The following is a 20,661-nucleotide window of genomic DNA, read 5'->3' as shown; positions in this document are numbered from 1 at the left end:
ACCTACTGTTCCTCTTTTCTTCATCTTTGAAGTCAGTAACTGGTCACAACTGGGTATTAAGCATGATGATTTATAAGTTTTGATTAAATACAGCATCTCTGCTCTTGAGGCAGGATTACAAATACAAATGCTAAATACTCTAAAACCTCTAGAATTAGCACCTAAAAAAATAATAAAAAAAAATCATTAAAAAAAAATCATAAGTGGGTTTACTTTGCTCTTTACAAAGAACTGCTTCCATAAACAGCAGAGGTTTGTAGCAGTCTTTGTATCAGATCAGTCCTTGCTCTGCTGGTCAGCCCTATAGTGAGGGTGTCGATTGTACCCTTGCAGCTGAACTAGTTATATCAATTATTTTGAACAGGACACAGATTAGTCATAAATTTTTGTTTCTAGTGTTACAGGGTAGTTATTGTTTGCACCATTTTCTTCAGTAGTCTATTGAACCAGTAAAGGGGAAATGAGATGGTTCTTTGCGAACGGTTTATTTAAAATAATTTTATAACTTTTTTTATGGTTCAGCAAATAGAAATGAGTTCATGATGCAGTGTTTTATATACAGACATTTCCGAGCTTTTGATAATGATTTTGGGTTTCTTAAATGTTGATTTTTATAAGAATTTGTGAAGTATGTAGAAAAAGGTGTTAATTTAATGGACTATGTCATGCATTTTTAATCAAAGTTAAAATATTTTTGGTATTTCTTACTCCTATATTTAGCCAAAAAAAATCAATTAAAAATGGAAAATTCTGTATTTAAAGCCACTGTTATAATTTCTTTGGGAAGACTTGCTTCTGGTACTTGAAAGGTTACATTCACTGATAACAAGGTGGTCAAGTGAAGTGGTTAATTGTTTCTTGTTTCTGTTGTGCAATTTTGGCACAACTTAGCATAGTTAAAAGAAGATTGAGAAAGTCAAGATTAAAGACAGGCAGTGCTAGCTGAAGTTGCCTCACCACAATGTTCTCTTTTACTTCTTGGGTGAGTTCTGTGACATCATCTCTGTGTTCTGAATGTAGACATTCAACTTGTTCAAGTTACACTTTTGGGTTTTAAATGATGAAAAAATCATTGACGTGATCTCTGTCATTTCACATTTTCGGTGTTGCAGAAAGTGAAACAGTTCTTTTTGGTCTTGTATGTTGTATTTTGACATTCTGCTGAATGACAAACCCTAATGAAAAAGATAATTAAAAATTAATGAATTTTATAGGAAATGTTAGAAACCTTTAATTAGTGCATTAAATATATTTTCAGGTTTGATGCCATTTCCAGTTTTTACCCATCAGTCCCAAACCATAATTTCAGGTAACAACTGTGAGAATTTTTAAAGTTTTATCAAGAAATAAAACCTTCCGTCTTGTAATTTCCTTTTGAGGCTTCAGGATGTCATAGCTTTTACATATGAGAATATATGTATGAATATGTGTTAACACAGTTGCTTTCTCCCTTATTGAGCAAACTTCTGAACAGTGCTGTAAGGTATAAAACAATTCTCATAGTTTTACCATGTGTACACAAGGTGGCAGAGAATCCCATTTTGCTTGTTCTTTTAAGAAAGAGTCTGAAATCTCACAAAGACTGCAAATAGTGTTGGAGAGTATCTGTTGACCCTTGTCTTACTGTCTTAGGGCTGTCCTTGTTAGTGTTGCAGCCTCCATTCTACACATCTCCCATGTTTTCCTTACAAATTGTCACTTTCTCAATTATGTCAATATAAGGAAAGTTGAGTTTACTTTTTGAGGCTATAGTATGCAGAAATCCCACCATGTGTTTTCAGACTACTGAGACAGCTGCTTGTATCTCAGCCCCTTTTATGTTAAAATGGGCAAAAGAAATCTCTGTTTTCTTAATTTTATGGGTAAGATTGTAAGCTGTTTAAACAGCTGCAGCAAAAGTTTGGAGTTTTGATGCACTGATTTGAACTGTAATAGGTGAAGTTTTTGATGATCCTGCTGTTGTCTGGTTAGGTGCTTCACATGTTTGTGAGATAACTGGGGCAGCTTTGAGAAACTCTTGCATTTCATTATTCTGTGTAAAGGAATATTAATGTTTTTGTATAGCTGGCTATAGTGCACGTATTTGTATATAAATCTAATGTGCACATAATGCTTTCCTTTCCATAGGGGCTGTATTCAGCATAATTTAACCTTTGGCAGTGTATGCCTATTCATTCACTAGTTTAGATTTATTTATTTATAGTTGAAGTCTATATTTTTAATCATTAACAATATGAAGATGTTTTCTTATCCTCCCATCTTTACTGCTGCTTTAGTTACAAGCAACAGTAATCTGTGAGAGGGAGCCATGTGATAGCCTTCAGGAAACACCTTGCAGTGTTCTTTCTTTTGAGAAGTCAGTGGTCAAGCCTTTAACCTATATACAAAATAGAAAAATTACTGATGTACCGAGTGTTGTTTTGCTTCAATAAATACCCTTCATTACCACTGGTATGATGCTCATTAGTTGTAAGTTTGTGATAGACTTTGTTAGAAATAAGCAGAAATGTAGAGAACTTTAGAAGACAGATGGCAGATCAGGGAGCTGGATCAACTGAAAGCTGAAAAAAACCCAACATAAACCAAAAAGACTATTTTTTCTTTTTTTTGGTACTTTCAGCTGTATCACCACAGGGTTGGATGATCTGTAGTCTCCTTAGTGAGAGAGCAGGGATGCATGGTTGAGACTAGGAGACAGCACACCAGGAGTTTAAGTTGGTTGAAATGTTCTGGAACCATAGCTGAAGTAATAGTATATCCCAGTGTACAAAAACAACCTTGTTATTTTAAAACTTGTTGGCATTATATCTCATCTTTAGGTACACTTCAGCTATGAAAACTAAAAAAATGTTTGTGTCTTGGTATTTGGGTATTTCTATGCCCATATGTTCTCATTTACTATCCAAATCCTGTTTTTAGAAGCTTCCAAACAAAGTAGACAAGTTTGCTGCTCCTGACATTCTCAGTCTTGACAGTGATGCCAGGGAATTTGTGTGCTGTTATTGCCACAGATGGAGAAAAGTATGTTCTCAATACATTTCAACATTTTAGCAGTGTTAGGAATATAAGCATGGTTTGACATACCAGGACTTAGAGGTTCATCCTGGCATCGCTCATTACACTTCATTCTTCCAAGTAAGATACTGTAATTTAGGTTGAATGCTGTTTTCTTTGTGGGTGGTGAATAGAGAATGGTTAGATGAAAGTGAAGTCCTGACATGAGAACATGTTTCTTTGGTGTGGACTTCCTTGGATGAGTAGAGTCCACCTCTCTAAGTTAACTTAGACCATTGAGGTGCAGGAAGGCTGCAGGAAGATTTATGTTTGGTTGTGGCTCTGCTCCCACTGTGGTTGGATTCATCAGCAATGCACAAGTAAATGCTTGGAATTCTGGAAAGAAAGGATCAGCAATTCACTTTCTCTTTAAGTATAAAATTGTGAAAGCTTTTGAAGAACTCTGTACTAGAGGATTAGAATTAAGAAAGATGTTGCTTCCATGTTTTACAGAGTTTAAAAATTCCTTTTGAAAAAGTCTAAAAGCTGCAGGTAGGGTAAAGATGCAAAACCAAAGTTAGTTTTGGATGTGACTGCTCAGTCCTCCAGTGTGTATCACATTAAAGAATGGCCTGCTCGTAGTCATTGTGACAACCGAAACACACCTCAATAGAAGGCAGTTAATCTAAGCCATAGTTGAAGTAATGGTGTTACCTTGGACTCAAGTATGCAGTGAATTAGCAGTTAATATATAGTAGCTTGAACAGGTAAAACTTTATTAAAGAAATTTGTGTCAGCATCCTAAATAAGTGAATGATGGCAACATTATTTTAAATTTTTTTTCTAGGGACTAAAAAGTCTAATGCATGTTTATGTCATTCAGTGCATTTAAGCCAAAACTCCAACATGTGGTATTTTACATGATATCTAAAAAAGCATAATATCTAAAGCATAATATCTAAAAGAGCATAAAAGAAAACAATTCCTATCCATCAAGTGAAGAAGGGGTGAAACACCATTTTCTAAGAAAAAATGTTACTGCATTTGGAAAAGCAACAGTAAAGCAAAACCTCAATATATGAGGGGATAGATATTTAAGACAGAACTTTAGAATAAGCATACAAACTTAATCAAAAATTTCCCAAACAAAAATTTTTAAATTTGTATTCCAGTTAGTGTCGATACTACTTTTACTGGGAAGTCAAGAGTATCAAGCATTTCTCTTTTAATTTGCTGAGGATTATTACTGCATGAGTCTTTGGTCGTGGACCACTTCTATAAGAACTGAGTTTTTAGTTCTTTTTTTTTAAATCTATCTGTACTCCTCCTTTTTCTCTTCACTCCTTTAAAAACACAAAAAAACCTACTTGGTTGAACATGCACCATGAAATTCAGTATAGAAATATTATAACTTCAGAAGTTGTTTCTTTGTAGTTCAGCATGTACTTTAAGAATTAACTGGGTATTTCTGACAGGAGGAATCTCAACTATTTTTCCAATGCCTATGCTGCTGCAGTCAGTGCTGTGGACCCAGATGCTGGAAATGGAGAGCTGTGCATTAAAGTTCCCTCGGAGCTGTGGAAACATGTTGATGGTAAAGAGACCACACAGAAAGCTTAATTTAAGATGCTATGGAGTTTTTAGCTACAAGTTTGCAAAGAAAGATAGTAGATTTAAATAAATAGAAATACCATTAGATCATGAAATAGTGGTTACTGTTCTCTTTTTCCTCACCTTTATCTTTCCAACCAAAGTCTGAAAAATACCTTCACACTTCTTGGTAGTACAGAGAAGTGGTTGCAAGGTTTCTCAACAGCTAACAGTTTGTTAAAAACAAAATCTTCAGTGGTCATGAGCCCAGGAGTATACATGAGGATGTGGGTGTAATGGAGTATTTTGGGTGCTAAATTATAATTATTTGAACCTGTTCACAATATACATGAAGCAACAAAGAAAAAAAATTACAAGGATAGGCCTATATGCATGTTGTTTAAAAATCTATATTAATTTTTTCCCATCTCATTTTAAAGAATGTTTGGTGTAGAACTGATCCAATAGAGAAAGGTGGACTACTTTATAAACTGGTATATTAGATCCTGGAACAACTAACTGCTTAAAGAAATTACCCTTCAACACTGATTATTTTCTGACGTGGTTTTATTAGTTTTGTGTATTGATTTACTTGTATGGTGCTACCATTTTTTCCCATGGTTTTGTGAGACTTGTGAGAGAAAAAACTGTATAATGAAACTGACTCACCCAGTTTTGTCAGGGCTCCATAGTGGAAAAGACACTTCTGGTTTATTTTAATTTTTGTTCAAGTTCCTCGGTTTTTACTTGCAAGTCTAGGAGGGAAAATATTCAAACAGGTATAATTTTTCATTTAAAAGTTTGAATGTCAAATTATGGTGAGACTTGTTCGGTAAATGTCACCATATGCCTGAATTTCTTTTTCTGCCAGCCTATTCATAGGTGAGATTTCTTTGAAGCTAAACCAAAGCAAAAACGTTTCAGTTACAGGAAAAGCTTTGACTATAATAAGAGGTTTTAAGAAACTGCAAATGGCAATAACATGTCTTTTAAGAAAGCTTTTTACATGGTTTTTTTTTGTAGAAAAAATTTTTCAATAGGGTTCAAGGGAGATCATGGTTAGGGCACAGTTCTTTACTATTAGGGAGCTGGAAGATGAAATGTAACTCCAATTGCAGTTTTTATTAATTAATAAAGATTCTTATAAATTCATATCCTGTAAGTTAAGCTTCAGAGGTCTCACTATTGTAAGCTTTTGATATGTGCTTTTTAAGTGGGTCTGGAGGTCCATCAGAATGAAGTAAAACACATGATCTTGAAAGACCAGGAGTCCAAAACTGCATGATTATTCTTAAATAACTTCCATGGAAGTTGTGTATATTTACTGTAATTTTGATCTTGATACTGCAGAGTTAAAAGTCCTGAAGGTTCATATAAACTTTTCTCTGGACCAGCCAAAAGGAGGCCTGCATTTTGTGGTTCCCAACATGGAGGGCAGCATGGCAGAAAGAGGGGCTCATGTCTTCTCGTGTGGTTATCAAAATTCTACACGGTAAGAAAACTGTCTTTGAATGTTAGACTGTATTTTCTATTTAATCTTAAAGTGTAGGAAATAGTAATAGGGTTTGGGTTTGTTTTTTTTTTTCAATTATTGTAATTTTGAAAAATTCCAAATTTCATTTGTGCTTGAAAAGAAGCTTACTGATATGAAGTCACATCTAATTATTAGTAATTAGGATTACTAATGGCAAAGAAACTTTTAGTGCTTTATAAAATTAATGTGTAGTAGAATTAAGTATGTCAACATGCAAAGTATTTAAGAATATGGTTTGGAACTTGAGAAAAAATAATCTCTGTAAAAATGAAATATAATTGTTAACCATTTTCCCACCAATCCTAACTTCCCTAGATTTTGGTTTCCATGTGTTGATTCATATTCTGAGTTGTGCACCTGGAAGCTTGAGTATACTGTGGATGCTGCAATGGTGGCTGTTTCAAACGGAGACTTGGTGGAAACTGTGTATACCCACGACATGAGAAAGAAGACTTTTCATTACATGCTGACTATTCCAACTGCAGCTTCTAACATCTCCTTGGCAATAGGACCTTTTGAAATCCTTGTTGATCCATACATGCATGAGGTAATAATCTTCATAGAGGCTTCCTTTTTTTGTGTAGTTTTTTTTTTAATGACTATTTTTGTACTGCAGCTGTATTGGCCAGGTGTGGGTATGTCTAGATACAACCTGCATTAGTACAGTTACCTGATAAAACTTACCTAGTTATGCCTGTAAATTTATCTTCAAAATAAAGTGTTTGAATGAGGAATAATTCTATATATCCCTGAATTTATGATCTAGTTGGAGTTGGTAAGAGCATATGTCTCAAAATAGCTTTAAACCCACCCTATTGCTGGTAGTTGATGAAAATCATTGCTGCACAGTTGTCTTCTGAACTCAATTTGATTTTTTTCATTGTCTGCTAAAAATTATTTTCCTGTAATTACCCTCACAGTCATGATGAATGTCCTGGTACAATTCTCTGTTGTGATAGTCATTATCATAGCTTGAAAATGCTTTTTTCCTGATAAATTTACTGCAACTGTATTTTTGTTTTGTTTTGTTGTCTTGTTGTTGTTCTTTCCATCATATAATATACTTGATATTTAATGAATTTAAATGTATTTGTCAGTCTTGTACCAAATTTTCCTTTGTTTGTAGGTGACTCACTTTTGCTTACCACAACTTCTCCCATTACTCAAACATACCACCTCATACCTTCACGAGGTATTTGAGTTTTATGAGGAGATTCTTACCTGCCGCTATCCATACTCCTGTTTCAAGACTGTTTTTATAGATGAAGCTTATGTTGAAGTAGCTGCTTATGCATCCATGAGCATTTTCAGGTTAGTATTTGAGAAAATTACAGCTAATCCACAGGCTTAGAAGCTCTACATCCAGGATTATTGTGAAATATATGAAGCTGTTATTATTTTCTAACCTGGGTTTTGAGATCTCCAGTTTGGCAGGGATGGCTTTTGTAGCCATTACAGGCTTTTAACAACATTTACAATTTTTTCTGTTATAAAGATGTTGGGTTTGCATCTTCTTTAAGAAAAAAAATGGCAGTGGTTTGTTTTCTTTATGAATTAGAAACATGGAAAAATATTTAATATTTAAGTTTTTTTTATTATGTTGTATGTTTCTTTAGTTGCAGTAGTGTATCAGGAATTCAAGAGTTTCAGCAGTTAAAACAAACTATTTTGGCATTACTTAGAAAGTTGTATATGGATGATAATAGGAGATCTGCCATGATTACAAGTGTTTAAAAAAAAGATGTCACTATGACACTGGACAGGAGTAAAGAAATTATTTTATTTGTTTTGGCATTTAAAGCAGTGTCTTTATTTTGCTTCTTTGATGCTTGTGCTCATGTTATGTTATTTTGTTTTTATGGGTATCCAGCACAAATCTCTTACACAGCGCAATGATTATAGATGAAACTCCACTGACAAGGAGGTGCTTAGCACAGGCCCTGGCTCAGCAGTTCTTTGGATGTTTTATATCCAGAATGTCCTGGTAAGTATTTTGCCATTTTACTCTCTAGAAAATTGAGAGAACCTGGGAAAGTAAAATTTTAAGATGAGTGTTGCATTTTATCAGAAGAATAAGTGAAACTATAAATGTAGAAGAAAGCAAAGAAATACAGGAGAAATATCTCAATAAATAAAGTTTGCTGTGTTTGTTTGCAAGAGGGATGTGAGATACATAGGATTGCAAAGACTGGAGAAGACTGAGCAGTCTTCTCTCAGAAATTGTTACTACTGAATGTTGTGGTGTGCCTTGGCACCTGGAAATTTAGAGAGGAGACACTTCTGTACCACCAGTAAATTTCTGTTAGGTATTTGGAAGAAGTGTAGCTGCATGGGAATCATAGAATGGTTTGAGTTGGAAAGAACCTTAAGCATCATCTAGTTCCAAACCTTCTGTTTGGGCAGGGACACCTCCCACTAGACTGGGTTGCTCAAAGCCCCATCCCACCTGGCCTTCTACATTTCCAGGGAGGGGCATCCTCAGCTTCCCTGGGAAACCTGTGGCAGTGTCTCACCACCCTCACAGTGAAGAATTTTTTCCTAATGTCTATGCAGAATCTGCCCTCTTACAGTTTAAAGCCATTACCCCTTGTTTTATCACTACATGCCCTTGTAAAAAGTCCCTCCCCAGCTTTCCTGAAGGCCCCCTTCAGGTACTGGAAGGCTGCTATAAGGTCTCCCCAGGGAGATCTCTCTTCTCTGGGCTGAACAGCACCCAGCTCTCAGCTTGTCTCCATAGGGGAGATGTTCCGGCCCTCTCATCTTCGTGGTCATTCTCTGGACTTGCTACAAGAGCTCCATGCCCTCCTTGTGTTGGGGGCTCCTGATCTGTACACATTACTCCTGGTGGGGTCTCACAAGAGCAGAGTAGAAAGGGAGAATCACCTCCTTCATTCCACTTCTTTTGATGCATCCCATCAGTTGCTTTCTGGGCTGCAAGTGCCCATTGCCAGAAGTACTGATGGGGCACAGAACCAATAAATTATGACAAAGTTCAGGGAGAGGAATGCAGAAATTAATGTCAAATGGGCAAATGCATTAAGGTGGTAAGCTGACTGTAAGTCCGTCCCTCAGAAAATCTCTCCCAGCTGGCTCTTGGCAGTTCTGGTCAGTGTTTATTTTAAAGCTTTTGGCATACACTTTGTGTATCAGGGACAAGAAACCCATTTCTTTTTTCATGGCAAATCTGTATGGCATAGAGTATTCTTGGCTTTAAAAAAAACCCAAAGCAACATACTTTTAAATTGATGTATGTACTATTTATAATTCCTCTTGCACTCTTCCATATTTTCTGTCTGCTTCCATTGTGAAGACAATTTTTTTCCTCCCTCAAAATGACTCTTTGTTTTTGTCTTTATTTATTCACTTTATTAGGCTCCATATATTAGGCTTCCAGTTCTTAAGTTTAGAATTCTATTTCATTTTAATTTTGTAGTCTTTGTCCATATTTTTCTCCCAGCACATACCTTTCAAAAGTGGTGTTTAAGTGGGTATCCATCAAATTGAGATAGAGTCTGTTTGCTATTCTCATCTTTTGCATTGCACTGAGATATTTATCAGTAAATTAAGATCACACAGATTAGCAGTTATTTTAACTTTAATTTCTTCTGGTTTATTCCTACTGTTTCAGCTAAAATAGTTTGGGTTTATATTTTAATCTGGGCTTCAGTGGTAAATTCAGTTTTCTCTGCCTTTTCAGTTTCATTGGTCCAATCCAGGTGCCAAGTTACATAAGTTGGTTCACAGCTCATCAGACTCCTATTGACTTAGAGAAGTTACATAACCTGCTGAAATTTGTGGCTATTTTGAGCTGTTCAAAAATACTACTCCTTACAAAATACCTTCTGAAGTGCTGTAATTCATGCTTCATCCTTATTATAGGTCAGATGAATGGGTGCTAAAGGGAATCTCTGGTTATATATATGGCCTTTGGATGAAAAAAACCTTTGGTGTTAATGAGTATCGTCACTGGATTAAACAGGTAACAACATTATAGTTGCATTTTCTGTATCTTTCAGACATTTTACATAGTACAGGATGCAATATAAACCAAGAATATAATACTGAAACCTGAAGAAATGTTTAGTAGTGACAAGATTCAGAACTAATATATTTTTACCACTCGCAGCAAGGAAAAACTCTAAACATATTAACCAAAATACATTTCTGTGACAGCCATATAAATAGTCATTTTCATTGTCTCTCTTTGTGTGATTAGTTTTTCCCTTGTTGGTTGGGCTTTTGCACAAAACCAAATAAAAGAAAATAAAAATACTGTACTTTTTTAAACACTTAAAACAGAATTTGGGATTCATAAGGGAGTATTTGGTGAATTTGTTATACTGTGATGGCCATAGATAGAGCTCAGAAGGGCTCCAGGGTTAACTTGGATCACTAGTTGATGAGGTATCATTTAAGTACTAAATGAAGTAATGAAAACAAAAAACTCCCTGTTAAAGGGATTTCCTTTCTTGGAAAAGAAATTTCTGTCTGTACCTTACATTTCCAAATGTCCCAGTGCTCTGAAATAGGTATTTACTAGTGATAGCAGCAGTGACTTTTCATTCTTTGCCAGTAATACTAAATCTTAGGAGGATGTTTATCATCTTCCTCTTTCTGTCATCATCTCTTACCCTTCCTCTTCCAGAAACTCTTCTTACTAACCCCATGGCTCCTTTCCCATCCCTTACTTGTAGGGGGACCCAATACCACATCCATATTTGCCTAATGTCCATTCAGCTCACCCAAAGTTGGGTCTTGTCAGTGCTAAAAGTGTGGGTGCTATCAGGAACAACAAAATTGGATGATGGTCTGCTTGAGAGTTCACTGCTGTGTGCAACAGAAGGTGTTTCTGGATATTAGCTGCTTGTGTTCTTCCCTATGAATTAGTTAAGTGCTTCCACATAGAACCAAGAGGCACTGCTGTCACAGCCTCCAGTTCCTTCCTCACTGCTTTGAATGTATTATCAATAACAAAAGTGTGTAAGTTGATATGAAACAATAAATATCAATACATATCAATATTTGGAAATTTCGTGACCAACACTTGATTGCAGGCAGACATCAAGTCACTCTATATTCAGGCTGACCTGATTTGATTCAAAACCATGTTGACTGTTGGGTGACAATAAGCCCTTGCGAACATACTGCCTTGAAGCATGCTTGTTAACATGGGCATAGCACCACACACACTAAAACTCATATTCCAGTGCAGAGTTGACTTCTGTCTGTCTGGTTTGGACATGAGTGAAGGTGAAGGTGAGCTTCTACATGCTGCCATCTACTGTGTAGATATACTCAGTATTACTTTCTACTACAAGGAAATGGTGATCTCCTTTATTTCCTTTGGTCAGAGACAACTTATTTATTGAACATTAATACTCCTTGGTTAAATATTGCTGTGGGTTGACCTGCAGTCCAGACCCAAAACAAGTATTAACTGCTAATTTCTGCTGTTTTCTTATTGTTTGCTATGCTGAGGAACATTAGTTTAAAAAAATTCTTTTTATTTCTAGAGAAGTTTAATGAGGATGTATGGCTTGAGCAATGATATGAAAAGCTTTCTTGTCATCTTTAAATAATTTAAAACTTATACTTGCTTACGTATGTTATACTTTTTAGGAGTTGGATCAAATAGTGGCATATGAACTGAAGACTGGTGGAGTTTTACTGCATCCAATATTTGGAGGAGGAAAAGAGAAAGACAAGTATGTTTATTTAAGCTGCCAGTCATTACAGGGTATGTCTTATGGGGCCATTAATACATGCCGTGGGTGTGTTGTGTAGCTCAAGGCCAGAGGCTGTAGAACTTCAGCTGACCAAGGCATGTATTACCAGTCTCATATCAATCTTGAGCATATTTTATGACTCTTAACTTTATTTTTCTTTCACTTTAAATCTTGAAGGCAAGTCTAATGAATGTTTTAAATGCTGTTATGAAACTACATTTTAGTTAAGAGGATGATAGAGAATGTGGAGCCAGAATTTTGACCTGAGCTGTTTCTGGACTGGTTAGTAATCTTTAGGCTTCTTTACATTATTATCAGTCTTTGTTTGCTCTTTTCTTTCCATTCTCAGTTACCACCATGCAATCATATACTGAGATTTCTTACCAATTGGAAAAACAAGTATTACATCAATCATCTCTGAAGTACCATTGGTAACTGTGAACTCTGCCTTCAATATTGCTAGCATAGGAACTTCTACCTCTTTTGTGATACTCATGTACTTACCCACTGAGTAGTACTAAGAGGTAGAAGAGTATTAGTGGAAACCAGATCAGGAAGTTGATCCAGGCTTCAGTGACAGCCTTTTGCTGGGTTGTTTGTTTAAATTAATCTCGTTATGAGACAGATTCTCAACAAAGAGTTGCTCTTTGGAAACTTGTAAGCAGCATGTGCAAAACTGTGAGGCTGAGCATGTCAAAGATGGTGGGATTATATTTGAATTTTTTAAGTCTTTACTGCAGCAGGAGCCCCTCTATTATGAAAACACAACCTAAACTGTCTGCAGCAGAGGTTCTCTTGCTTTTGAGTATGTGCAAATCCATGTTTTCCTCATTTAAAATTAAAACTCTGGAATTAGAACTGAATTAAGTATACAAATAGCCCATTTAAAATGTGAATAGTAATCCTTTCTTAAGACATGAAAGAAGAAGAATGTTGTCTGAAATCAGGAATAGGACATATTGGCTAATTTCCCAGCCAGGTAAATCCTCAACAATTACTGTATTTTCTGGATGCTGACAGTTACAAATGCAGCTTCTGTATGTATATGCATGCCAAGCCATGACGCAGTTTTGTTTCCCTGCTTTTGATGGATTTTGATTTAGTTCATTGTCCTGTTCTTTCAGGTAGTGAAGCAGACCAAGTACCTAGATGCTTTTGTCACATACACCTCTGAAAAGCAGGATACAGCTAGCTGCAGTCATTTTAGGCATCCTGTTGGTGAGGATGGCTTTTTTTAAAGGAAAATTTGGGGTACTCAGGTTTTGGCACTTTTGATTGGCAGCATTACAGTTTGGCAACATGCTCACCTATACAGATAAACTAAATTCAGATTGATAGGATCAGATGAAACTAGAGAAAAAGAGCACATTTTAAAGAAAAGAAATTCACTAAAACATAAATGTTATTGGAACTGTTAATTTTATTAGTTTTGCTTTATTTATTCTAGCTTTGGATGCAAATAACTGACAAAGTCCAGTTCTAATGTTCTTTAATGTACGTTTCCTATATGTGAGGTATCACTGCTAGATACTGTTTCTAAAACTATTTCGCTACTTCATTGTGTTACTACTTCATTATTCATTGTAGCTTGTTAATAATAATAATAACATCACAAATATAGATTAAAACTTCCTGTTTCTTGTAGATAGTAAAGTTCTCTTCTATGAAAATTAAGTATATGTTCCTTCTTCTAAGCATATTTGTGTTACAGCAAGTTGAATTAATAACAATCTGGAGAAAAAAATAGGCTAATTAATAATCTAATTGTTTAATGAATTAGAAGTCAAAACGGAAGGAAATCATTGGGAAAAAAAAAACCTCTTTCAGACAAAATTAATTCAGAATTAATTTTTTAATTTCCACTTCAGAGCTAGGTGAATTTTCACCTTGCCAAAGGTTCAAGGTCCATATTCCAAATTTTGATTCTCATTTCTTGCCAATTCAGTAAAAGTTTTAGAATTCTTATGATTGAAGAAGAATATAATCAGGAGAAATGTGTTAATATGGAATGAACTACAAAATGAAACTGTCAAGTGCAAACTTGTCTGAGCTTTGATTTGCAGTTAAATAATGTAACCAGTACTAAAGTGCATCAACACTTGGTAGATTTAGGAAGGCCAAGAATGTGGGTCCTGGCTTGGTTATAATTCTCAAGAAAAGAATTTTACCAAAGTCAATCAACTGTATCGTTTGAAGCTGGATAAATAGTTTTATACTGAGAACAAATCATTATATAATGTCTGAGCCACAACCTCAGTTTCCTCCTTGCATTTCAATTCTTTCATGGTTTCTAACCCTTCCCTACCTTTTAATGGAGAAATATCCAAAATAACTGGACAATTTTGATAAGGAGAACTTTAGCAATTGCCTGTCACATAGAAACAGCAAGTGGTAAACCCAGGTACCTTCTTATACTCAGTACATCAAAGAAGGGTAATACTTGGTTAAATTTAAAAATACTTGGGCTTTTGTATCTTAAGATGTCTAAGAAAGGCATTAATGAGTAAACTATTTACTCCCAGTAAATAGATGGAAAAAAATACTGAGGTGTTGCAGGTTCCTTGGTTCTTGCCATCTCTTGAAAACATAAGTACTGTGGATAAGGAAGTTAACTGCTGGTTCTGTACTGGTAGGATACTCCTTAGAGGTATACATCTTTCAGCTACATGGAAGGATTGGTCAGTGTTAAAATGGTTTTTTTAAAAGAATCACACAATGACTTGAGTAGGAAGGGACCTTAAAGATCATGTAGGTCTAAACTCCCTCCCATAGGCAGGGACACCTTCTGCTAGACCAGCTTGCTCTGAGCCCCATCCAACCTGGCCTTGAACACTTCCAGGAATGGGGCATTCACAACTTCTTGGGGCAGCCTGTCCCAGTGTCTCACCACCCTCACAGTAAAGAATTTCTTCCTAATCCCTAATCTAAATCTACCCTCTTCCACCTTAAAACAAGTCCCCCTCATCCTGTCACTACATGCCTTCGTAAAAGGTCCCTCCCCACCTGTCCTGTAGGCAGGTACTAGGAGGATGTTCTAAGGTTGGAGCCTTCTTGTCTTTTAAGGTTCAGGGAGACCAGTCTTTTCCTGTCACAGCTGGCATGAAAGGTCAGGCTTACAGTGCTTATCTTTGATCGTTACAATTCATGAATTATTTCACACTGTTTTTCAATGTCTTCTTCTAAAGTTTGGACAAATTAGATGACTGGTCCATTTGCAAATGGTTTGGTTAGATTATTTATAATCAAGAATCTCAGGGAAGGAATCCAATTTTGAGCCCAGAAATTTTCTGTGTTGCAGTGGCCAGTTTGTGATTTTCCACCAACCAGTATAAAGTAAGTCTGGATTCCCACTTAAGTTGACCTGACATGGTGTGGGTCCAGTTTATTAAGATGTTTGTTATTCATTCACGGAAAACTCAAATGTCATGTGAAAAGAACTAAAAGAAACCAGAGCACAACAAAATACAGGTACAGGCTTCATCAATAAAATAAGGTCAGACTTCCCATTTTCTCCACTTCTCACATAACTGAAAAGGGGCAGAAAGGTCTTATTTGTCTCAAGAATTCCAGTATTACAGCTTCTTTTCTATTTTGAAACTGGGGTATAGGTCAGAATGTTTATGTTCTGAAATGTAAAACTTGGTGGAGAAAGTTAATTTTATAGTTCATCAAAATAGTGTCTTTTGGCATTTCATAGCTGTACAGCCAAGAAAGCTATCCAGAAATCACCTCTGCTTTTGAAAGTTTCAGGGTTTCACCATTTGTTTGTCTTCTAATATGGAATGAAATCAAACCATTTAAAATATTTTGCTTATAGATATGAAGGGTGTGTGTGAAGGAGCACTGCAGATAGTTTGAGTTATGGAAGCTGTGTGGCAGCTGTAACACAATGCTCTGCCTCGTCTTCCTTGGCATGCTGTCTGGTTTGGAAGACATCTGTTTGCCAAAGTATTGAAAGCATAAAGTTGCTAACTAAAATGAAAAGCAAGCAGTTCTTTGGCTCATCACATGGTAGTCTGCTGTGATTTTTGAAGCTCTTACTTTTCTTTAATTGCAACAAGTATTTATTTAAATATAAAATATTCACTATGCACAGTCACTGAAATGGAAGTGGAGGAGTGGGAGTGCTAATTCGTGGCTAAGTTCCAGGCTCAAGTCATAGATTCCTGCTCTGGTTGCTATTGCTAGCACTGTCTGTATAGTAATACAAAGCATTTGTTACCTGTCATTATTCTCTATACAGTACTTGCTGTATACTAGGTACATACACCTATGTCACCTTGCTGTACAACTGTGTGGGCATTTTAGGCATATCAAAATGTGTGGCTTGAAAGCAGTAGGAATGATCCTGAATAAGTATTGGTACAGCTAAAATCTTGGTTGCTAAGGTGTTTCTTTAAGTTTTTTTCCTTACGATGCAGAATAGAAAGCTGTTATGTTTATTTTTCAGCCCTGCATCACATTTACATTTTTCTATCAAACACCCTCATACGCTGTCTTGGGAATATTACACCATGTTCCAGTGTAAAGCACATCTTGTCATGAGACTGATTGAAAACAGAATTAGCATGGAGTTCATGTTACAGGTAGGTATTTAAATGATCATGTGTAATATAGACAACTTCTTGTCTTTAGTTGCATTTCTATTCATTAAATGGTGTTTAAGAAAGAACAAAACCGGTGATCATAGGATTCCATTTGTATTTTCATTTTTAGCATGACAGAACAAACATAAAATGTAGGTCATTTGTGTTAATATAAGGTTAGCTTTTACTTCCATACGTAACTTGTAATACTTCTTATACATTACATATTCTCTTTACTGCTAAGGTTTCTAATTTCTTTAGACTGTGATTGTTAACACTGAAGACCTATTTACCCTACCTAACTGGTGTTACTGTGAGCTAGTTTATTCAAATTATAAATAATGACAGTAATGAGACTCTAGCTTCTGCTCCCTCCACTGTATAAAATTTTCAGTGCTGGAAGTGAACCATAGATCTTTATATTAGAAGAAGCAGTTGAATATATGATTGTCATTTTATTCTGGAATGCTAAACTTTGCAGAATTGGAGTTTTGCTTCTTCATTGAATGTGCTCTGTGACATGCAAAGTGCTGTAAGAAAACACCCAGAAAGACACTGAGGGGTACATTTTGATCAACTTTAGTTTTCTGGATGTGTTTGTTGTTGGCTGGTTTGGTTTGTTTTTTGAAGGACATCATGAATGTGCCAGTGCTAGACCTCTTATAAGCAGTTTTCAGATGAAAAATACATCAGATGTACCTTTTTTAAGCTTTCCTTACATAAATTTTAATTATTCCTTGCAATTTTTAAAAAGGAATAGCAAAGCAGAGAACTTGATAACTTTTCTGTCCAAGAAGCAGGTATATGCAGTGTTCTGTGTTACTGTACAGAATTTTTGAAAGCAGGTGGTCTTTCAATGAATTTTTTGTATGTATCTGTAATGTTGAGGAAGTTGGTTCTTTGAAAATCTCAAGTGGAAAGAACTGATTAAAAATGTACTCCTTACTCTCTGAATTAAAATTTAGTAAATAAAGGCCAGACTTGCAGTGACTAGCCACAAATTACAGGGTTTTGAAGTATAGAGGTGCTTAGAACTAGAAAATGGGTGCTGAAAAGTTAAAAAGCTGTGTTGTTGTAAGTTGTATCTGTAGCAGTGATGAGGAAAGAAGACATTTTAATTTAATTTTGTTACTGTTAAACATTTCTTATGTTTAGAAGCAGAGCTTTTAGTGCTTCTCTCAGCCTTAAGTAAAAAATACATTTGTGCCTGCAAATCACGTTTTCTGGTTGGACAAGCACATGATTTTATTTTAAAAGAATTTTTTTGAAGCCAGTTATCAGAGAATGATTTTATCAACCTTCAGTTGCAATTCAGCTGCAATTAAGAAGAAAAGCTTTTTTTGTTAGTGAAAGTAATAACTTTTTATCATTTTAGGTTTTCAACAAATTGTTGAGTCTGGCCAGCACTGCTTCATCTCAGAAGTTCCAGTCACATATGTGGAGTCAGATGTTGGTTTCCACATCTGGGTTTTTGAAGTCTATCTCAAATGTCTCTGGCAAAGACATCCAACCTTTAATAAAACAGTGGGTGTATCCTTTTTATTCTTGGTCTGGATTGTTAATACACAGAATGAATTTGGGTTTTAATCAGTGCTATTAAAGAAATATAAGGAAAGGTATGAAATATCTTTGCTTAAAACAGTTAAGTAATTATTCTTTAAATTAGAAATGGATGCAAGCCACAGGGTTACTCTCCTTTCACAATTATTTAGAGTATGTTAGCTCTCTTAGCTTTTTTTGGGTATTCTTTACTAGAAGGGATTTAATGTTTTTAAGTTTTACTTTGAAAGAAGCACAAGAACCCTGCTGGAATTTAGGGCCAAGTTACACTAAAGGGATTCCAGAGGACACTGCCCATAGAAATATGCTGAAGTCTGACATGGAAAATGCTATAGTCTGGTGCATTTTAAGATGTGATTTCCAGTAAATCACCATGAAATGAGTAACCTGAAGCGCAGATTGATAGTTTAAAATAGACGAACATTTAGTAGCTTGGTAGCTTGTGTTGCTATTACAATTACAGATAAAATCAACCTGTTGTTTCTTTACATTTCAGCTATATCAGTCAAGAAATTGTATTTTTTGTTTTAGATTTATAGGAGGATAAATTTGAATTTGCTCAATGTAAGAGGTTTAATTGGTAGTATTAACTAATAGGACTACAAGCTAAAATCATATGAGTGCAGCATAAACCTAACTTACTGTTCTAACAGAAAACAAAAAAAGTTATTTATATTTAGACATTTTTTTGAGCCGACTTAATAGTGTTCATGCATCTCAATATCTAACTAAAACCACTATATAATTAATGTTTATAGAGTACTCTGATAAGTTAGTATATTATCTGCATTAAAAGTATTCAAAACGTCTAGGTACACCTTGTTCTGATTTCCATACCTAGCTGTGCCAAGTACTTGGGGAAATAGGAGTTCTGTATGTGCATGTATTCACACTGCAGCTATACCTAAATGTCAGCACTACTGTCTGAGCAGGATAAATTTTTACTATGTCTGTTCTACAAGCAAGGAAAACTTGTAACTCTCAAATTTGGGCATTTTTCACTTTTTCTGGAATTTGGCCCCAAGACTGATTTAGTTGACTGTAACATCTGTCTAATCTTTTGGTTGCATCCTCCCTACCATGCTGCAAGCAGTGTTATGCTTCTGGGATTAGATTTTTCTACCTTGTCAGAACACAGCATGTCTTTGTTTTGTTTAGGAGGATACCTTATTACAATTAACTGGCACACTCTTATGCTCTTAACAAGTGCTGTGCTGATGCTGAATTTGATCTTACATTGAAGAAACCACTGAAAATGTGTTAAGCTGTACCTGATGACAAACTCACAGAAAGCATCCACCATGAACAGAACCAATCTGAGGTGTCTAGCTGTATGACCACGTTTTATGGGAAAGGATGATAATGCATGTATTGTAAGAAGCCTCTCTGAATTTGGCAGCTCCTCCTTTAAATGTCAAGACATGAAAGAACAGGTTTTCCTTCCCTGTTCTTGCCTTACATTGTCAGAGACTTGTTGAGAGCCTGCACTAGACTAAAATACTTAATTCTAGTATTGTAGTTTTACTAGAATAAAGTGCAATAATGGCTGTCATACAAATAATGAATGACAAAGTTATGCACAGAAACAACTGACTTGGAGAAATCATTGTCTGGGATAAAAATGCAGAGTGAGATCATTACTTTTTATAAGTCTTTTATACACTTGTACTCACACACGTGTACACACGAGTACTCACAATGACCCAGTTTGAAAAACTGCAATAAAATATTTGAGTACATTTTCCCCTGAGGTTTTTCAACTGTAATATATAGTAAAACAAATCATATTGGAATTACTGATCTTACTCAATTACTTCCTCTCAGAGCGGGCCAAGAATATTGCATGTGGTGGGGTCCAAAACAGTTTTTCATTGTAACTTCTTTTTTACTAGATAATTTTTGTTGTAATTCAGTTTATCTCCACAAGGTAAATTGTTGTACACTGAAGGTTTAAAGAAAAAAATATAATCTGGAGAAGTTAATGAATGTTTTTAAGTGTTTTCATTTCCTGATTTTCTTGGGATAGGAAATTCTAGGAATAAAGAAGCATAAAGTAACTGTAAAGAGTAAAATTATGTAGAATTATTTCTGTTTATAACTACTGCATTGTGTACTGGTATTCCTATACTGCACATCAGGGATCAGAGTGGAGTTGTAAAATTTTATGGTAGCTTTGCATTTAATAGAAAACGGAATGTGTTGGAATTGGAAATAAAACAAGACTACACATCCCCTGGGACTCAGAAATATGTGGTAAGGCCCCTTTTTCATATCTACATATAAGTATATTAAGTTTAAATTATATTTCTATTTTGATAAGCATAATTTTAATAATATTATAATCTTGTGAACGTGAAGGGTCCTCTTAAAGTGACGGTACAAGAACTTGATGGATCATTCAACCATACATTGCAGATTGAAGAAAACAGTCTGAAACATGATATACCTTGCCATTCTAAAAGCAGAAGGTAAGAATTAAAATACAAACTGCATATTTTAGTATTTGGAAAACATAGTGCATTGATGATAAATAGACAATTTTTAAATTTTTCATTTATATTTTGATAATCTTAGCAAGTAAGATTTATCTGTGATATAAGGGAAGAAAATAGAATTTCCTGCCGTTTATGGACAGCAGGAAGCCTTACATTTTGTATGTGTATTTGGTAAC

At 35.3% G+C, this 20,661-nt stretch overlaps 1 protein-coding gene across 5 annotated transcripts in view; it reads left to right on the top strand.

The window, feature by feature from the left end:
* TAF2 (TATA-box binding protein associated factor 2) overlaps positions 1 to 20,661 on the top strand; it is a 58,287-nt gene that overhangs the window by 4,554 nt on the left and 33,072 nt on the right. For 3 of the 5 annotated variants that reach the window (XM_030444806.1, XM_030444808.1, XM_030444805.1), the window contains 12 exons: positions 1,259 to 1,309; positions 4,470 to 4,588; positions 5,935 to 6,076; positions 6,434 to 6,665; positions 7,245 to 7,429; positions 7,989 to 8,102; positions 9,998 to 10,097; positions 11,738 to 11,823; positions 16,295 to 16,430; positions 17,806 to 17,960; positions 20,129 to 20,243; positions 20,349 to 20,458. In XM_030444806.1, coding sequence (XP_030300666.1) covers positions 1,259 to 1,309; positions 4,470 to 4,588; positions 5,935 to 6,076; positions 6,434 to 6,665; positions 7,245 to 7,429; positions 7,989 to 8,102; positions 9,998 to 10,097; positions 11,738 to 11,823; positions 16,295 to 16,430; positions 17,806 to 17,960; positions 20,129 to 20,243; positions 20,349 to 20,458 — 1,545 coding nt within the window. The remainder of the gene's footprint in view (positions 1 to 1,258; positions 1,310 to 4,469; positions 4,589 to 5,934; positions 6,077 to 6,433; positions 6,666 to 7,244; positions 7,430 to 7,988; positions 8,103 to 9,997; positions 10,098 to 11,737; positions 11,824 to 16,294; positions 16,431 to 17,805; positions 17,961 to 20,128; positions 20,244 to 20,348; positions 20,459 to 20,661) is intronic. The other 2 variants (XM_030444809.1, XM_030444807.1) reach the window with 1 other exon arrangement.

The sequence above is a fragment of the Calypte anna genome, chromosome 2, assembly GCF_003957555.1.
Source record: "Calypte anna isolate BGI_N300 chromosome 2, bCalAnn1_v1.p, whole genome shotgun sequence".
Lineage (NCBI taxonomy): Eukaryota > Metazoa > Chordata > Aves > Apodiformes > Trochilidae > Calypte > Calypte anna.
The sequence above is the reverse complement of the archived record's forward strand: the minus strand, read 5'-3'. Positions and strand labels throughout refer to the sequence as shown.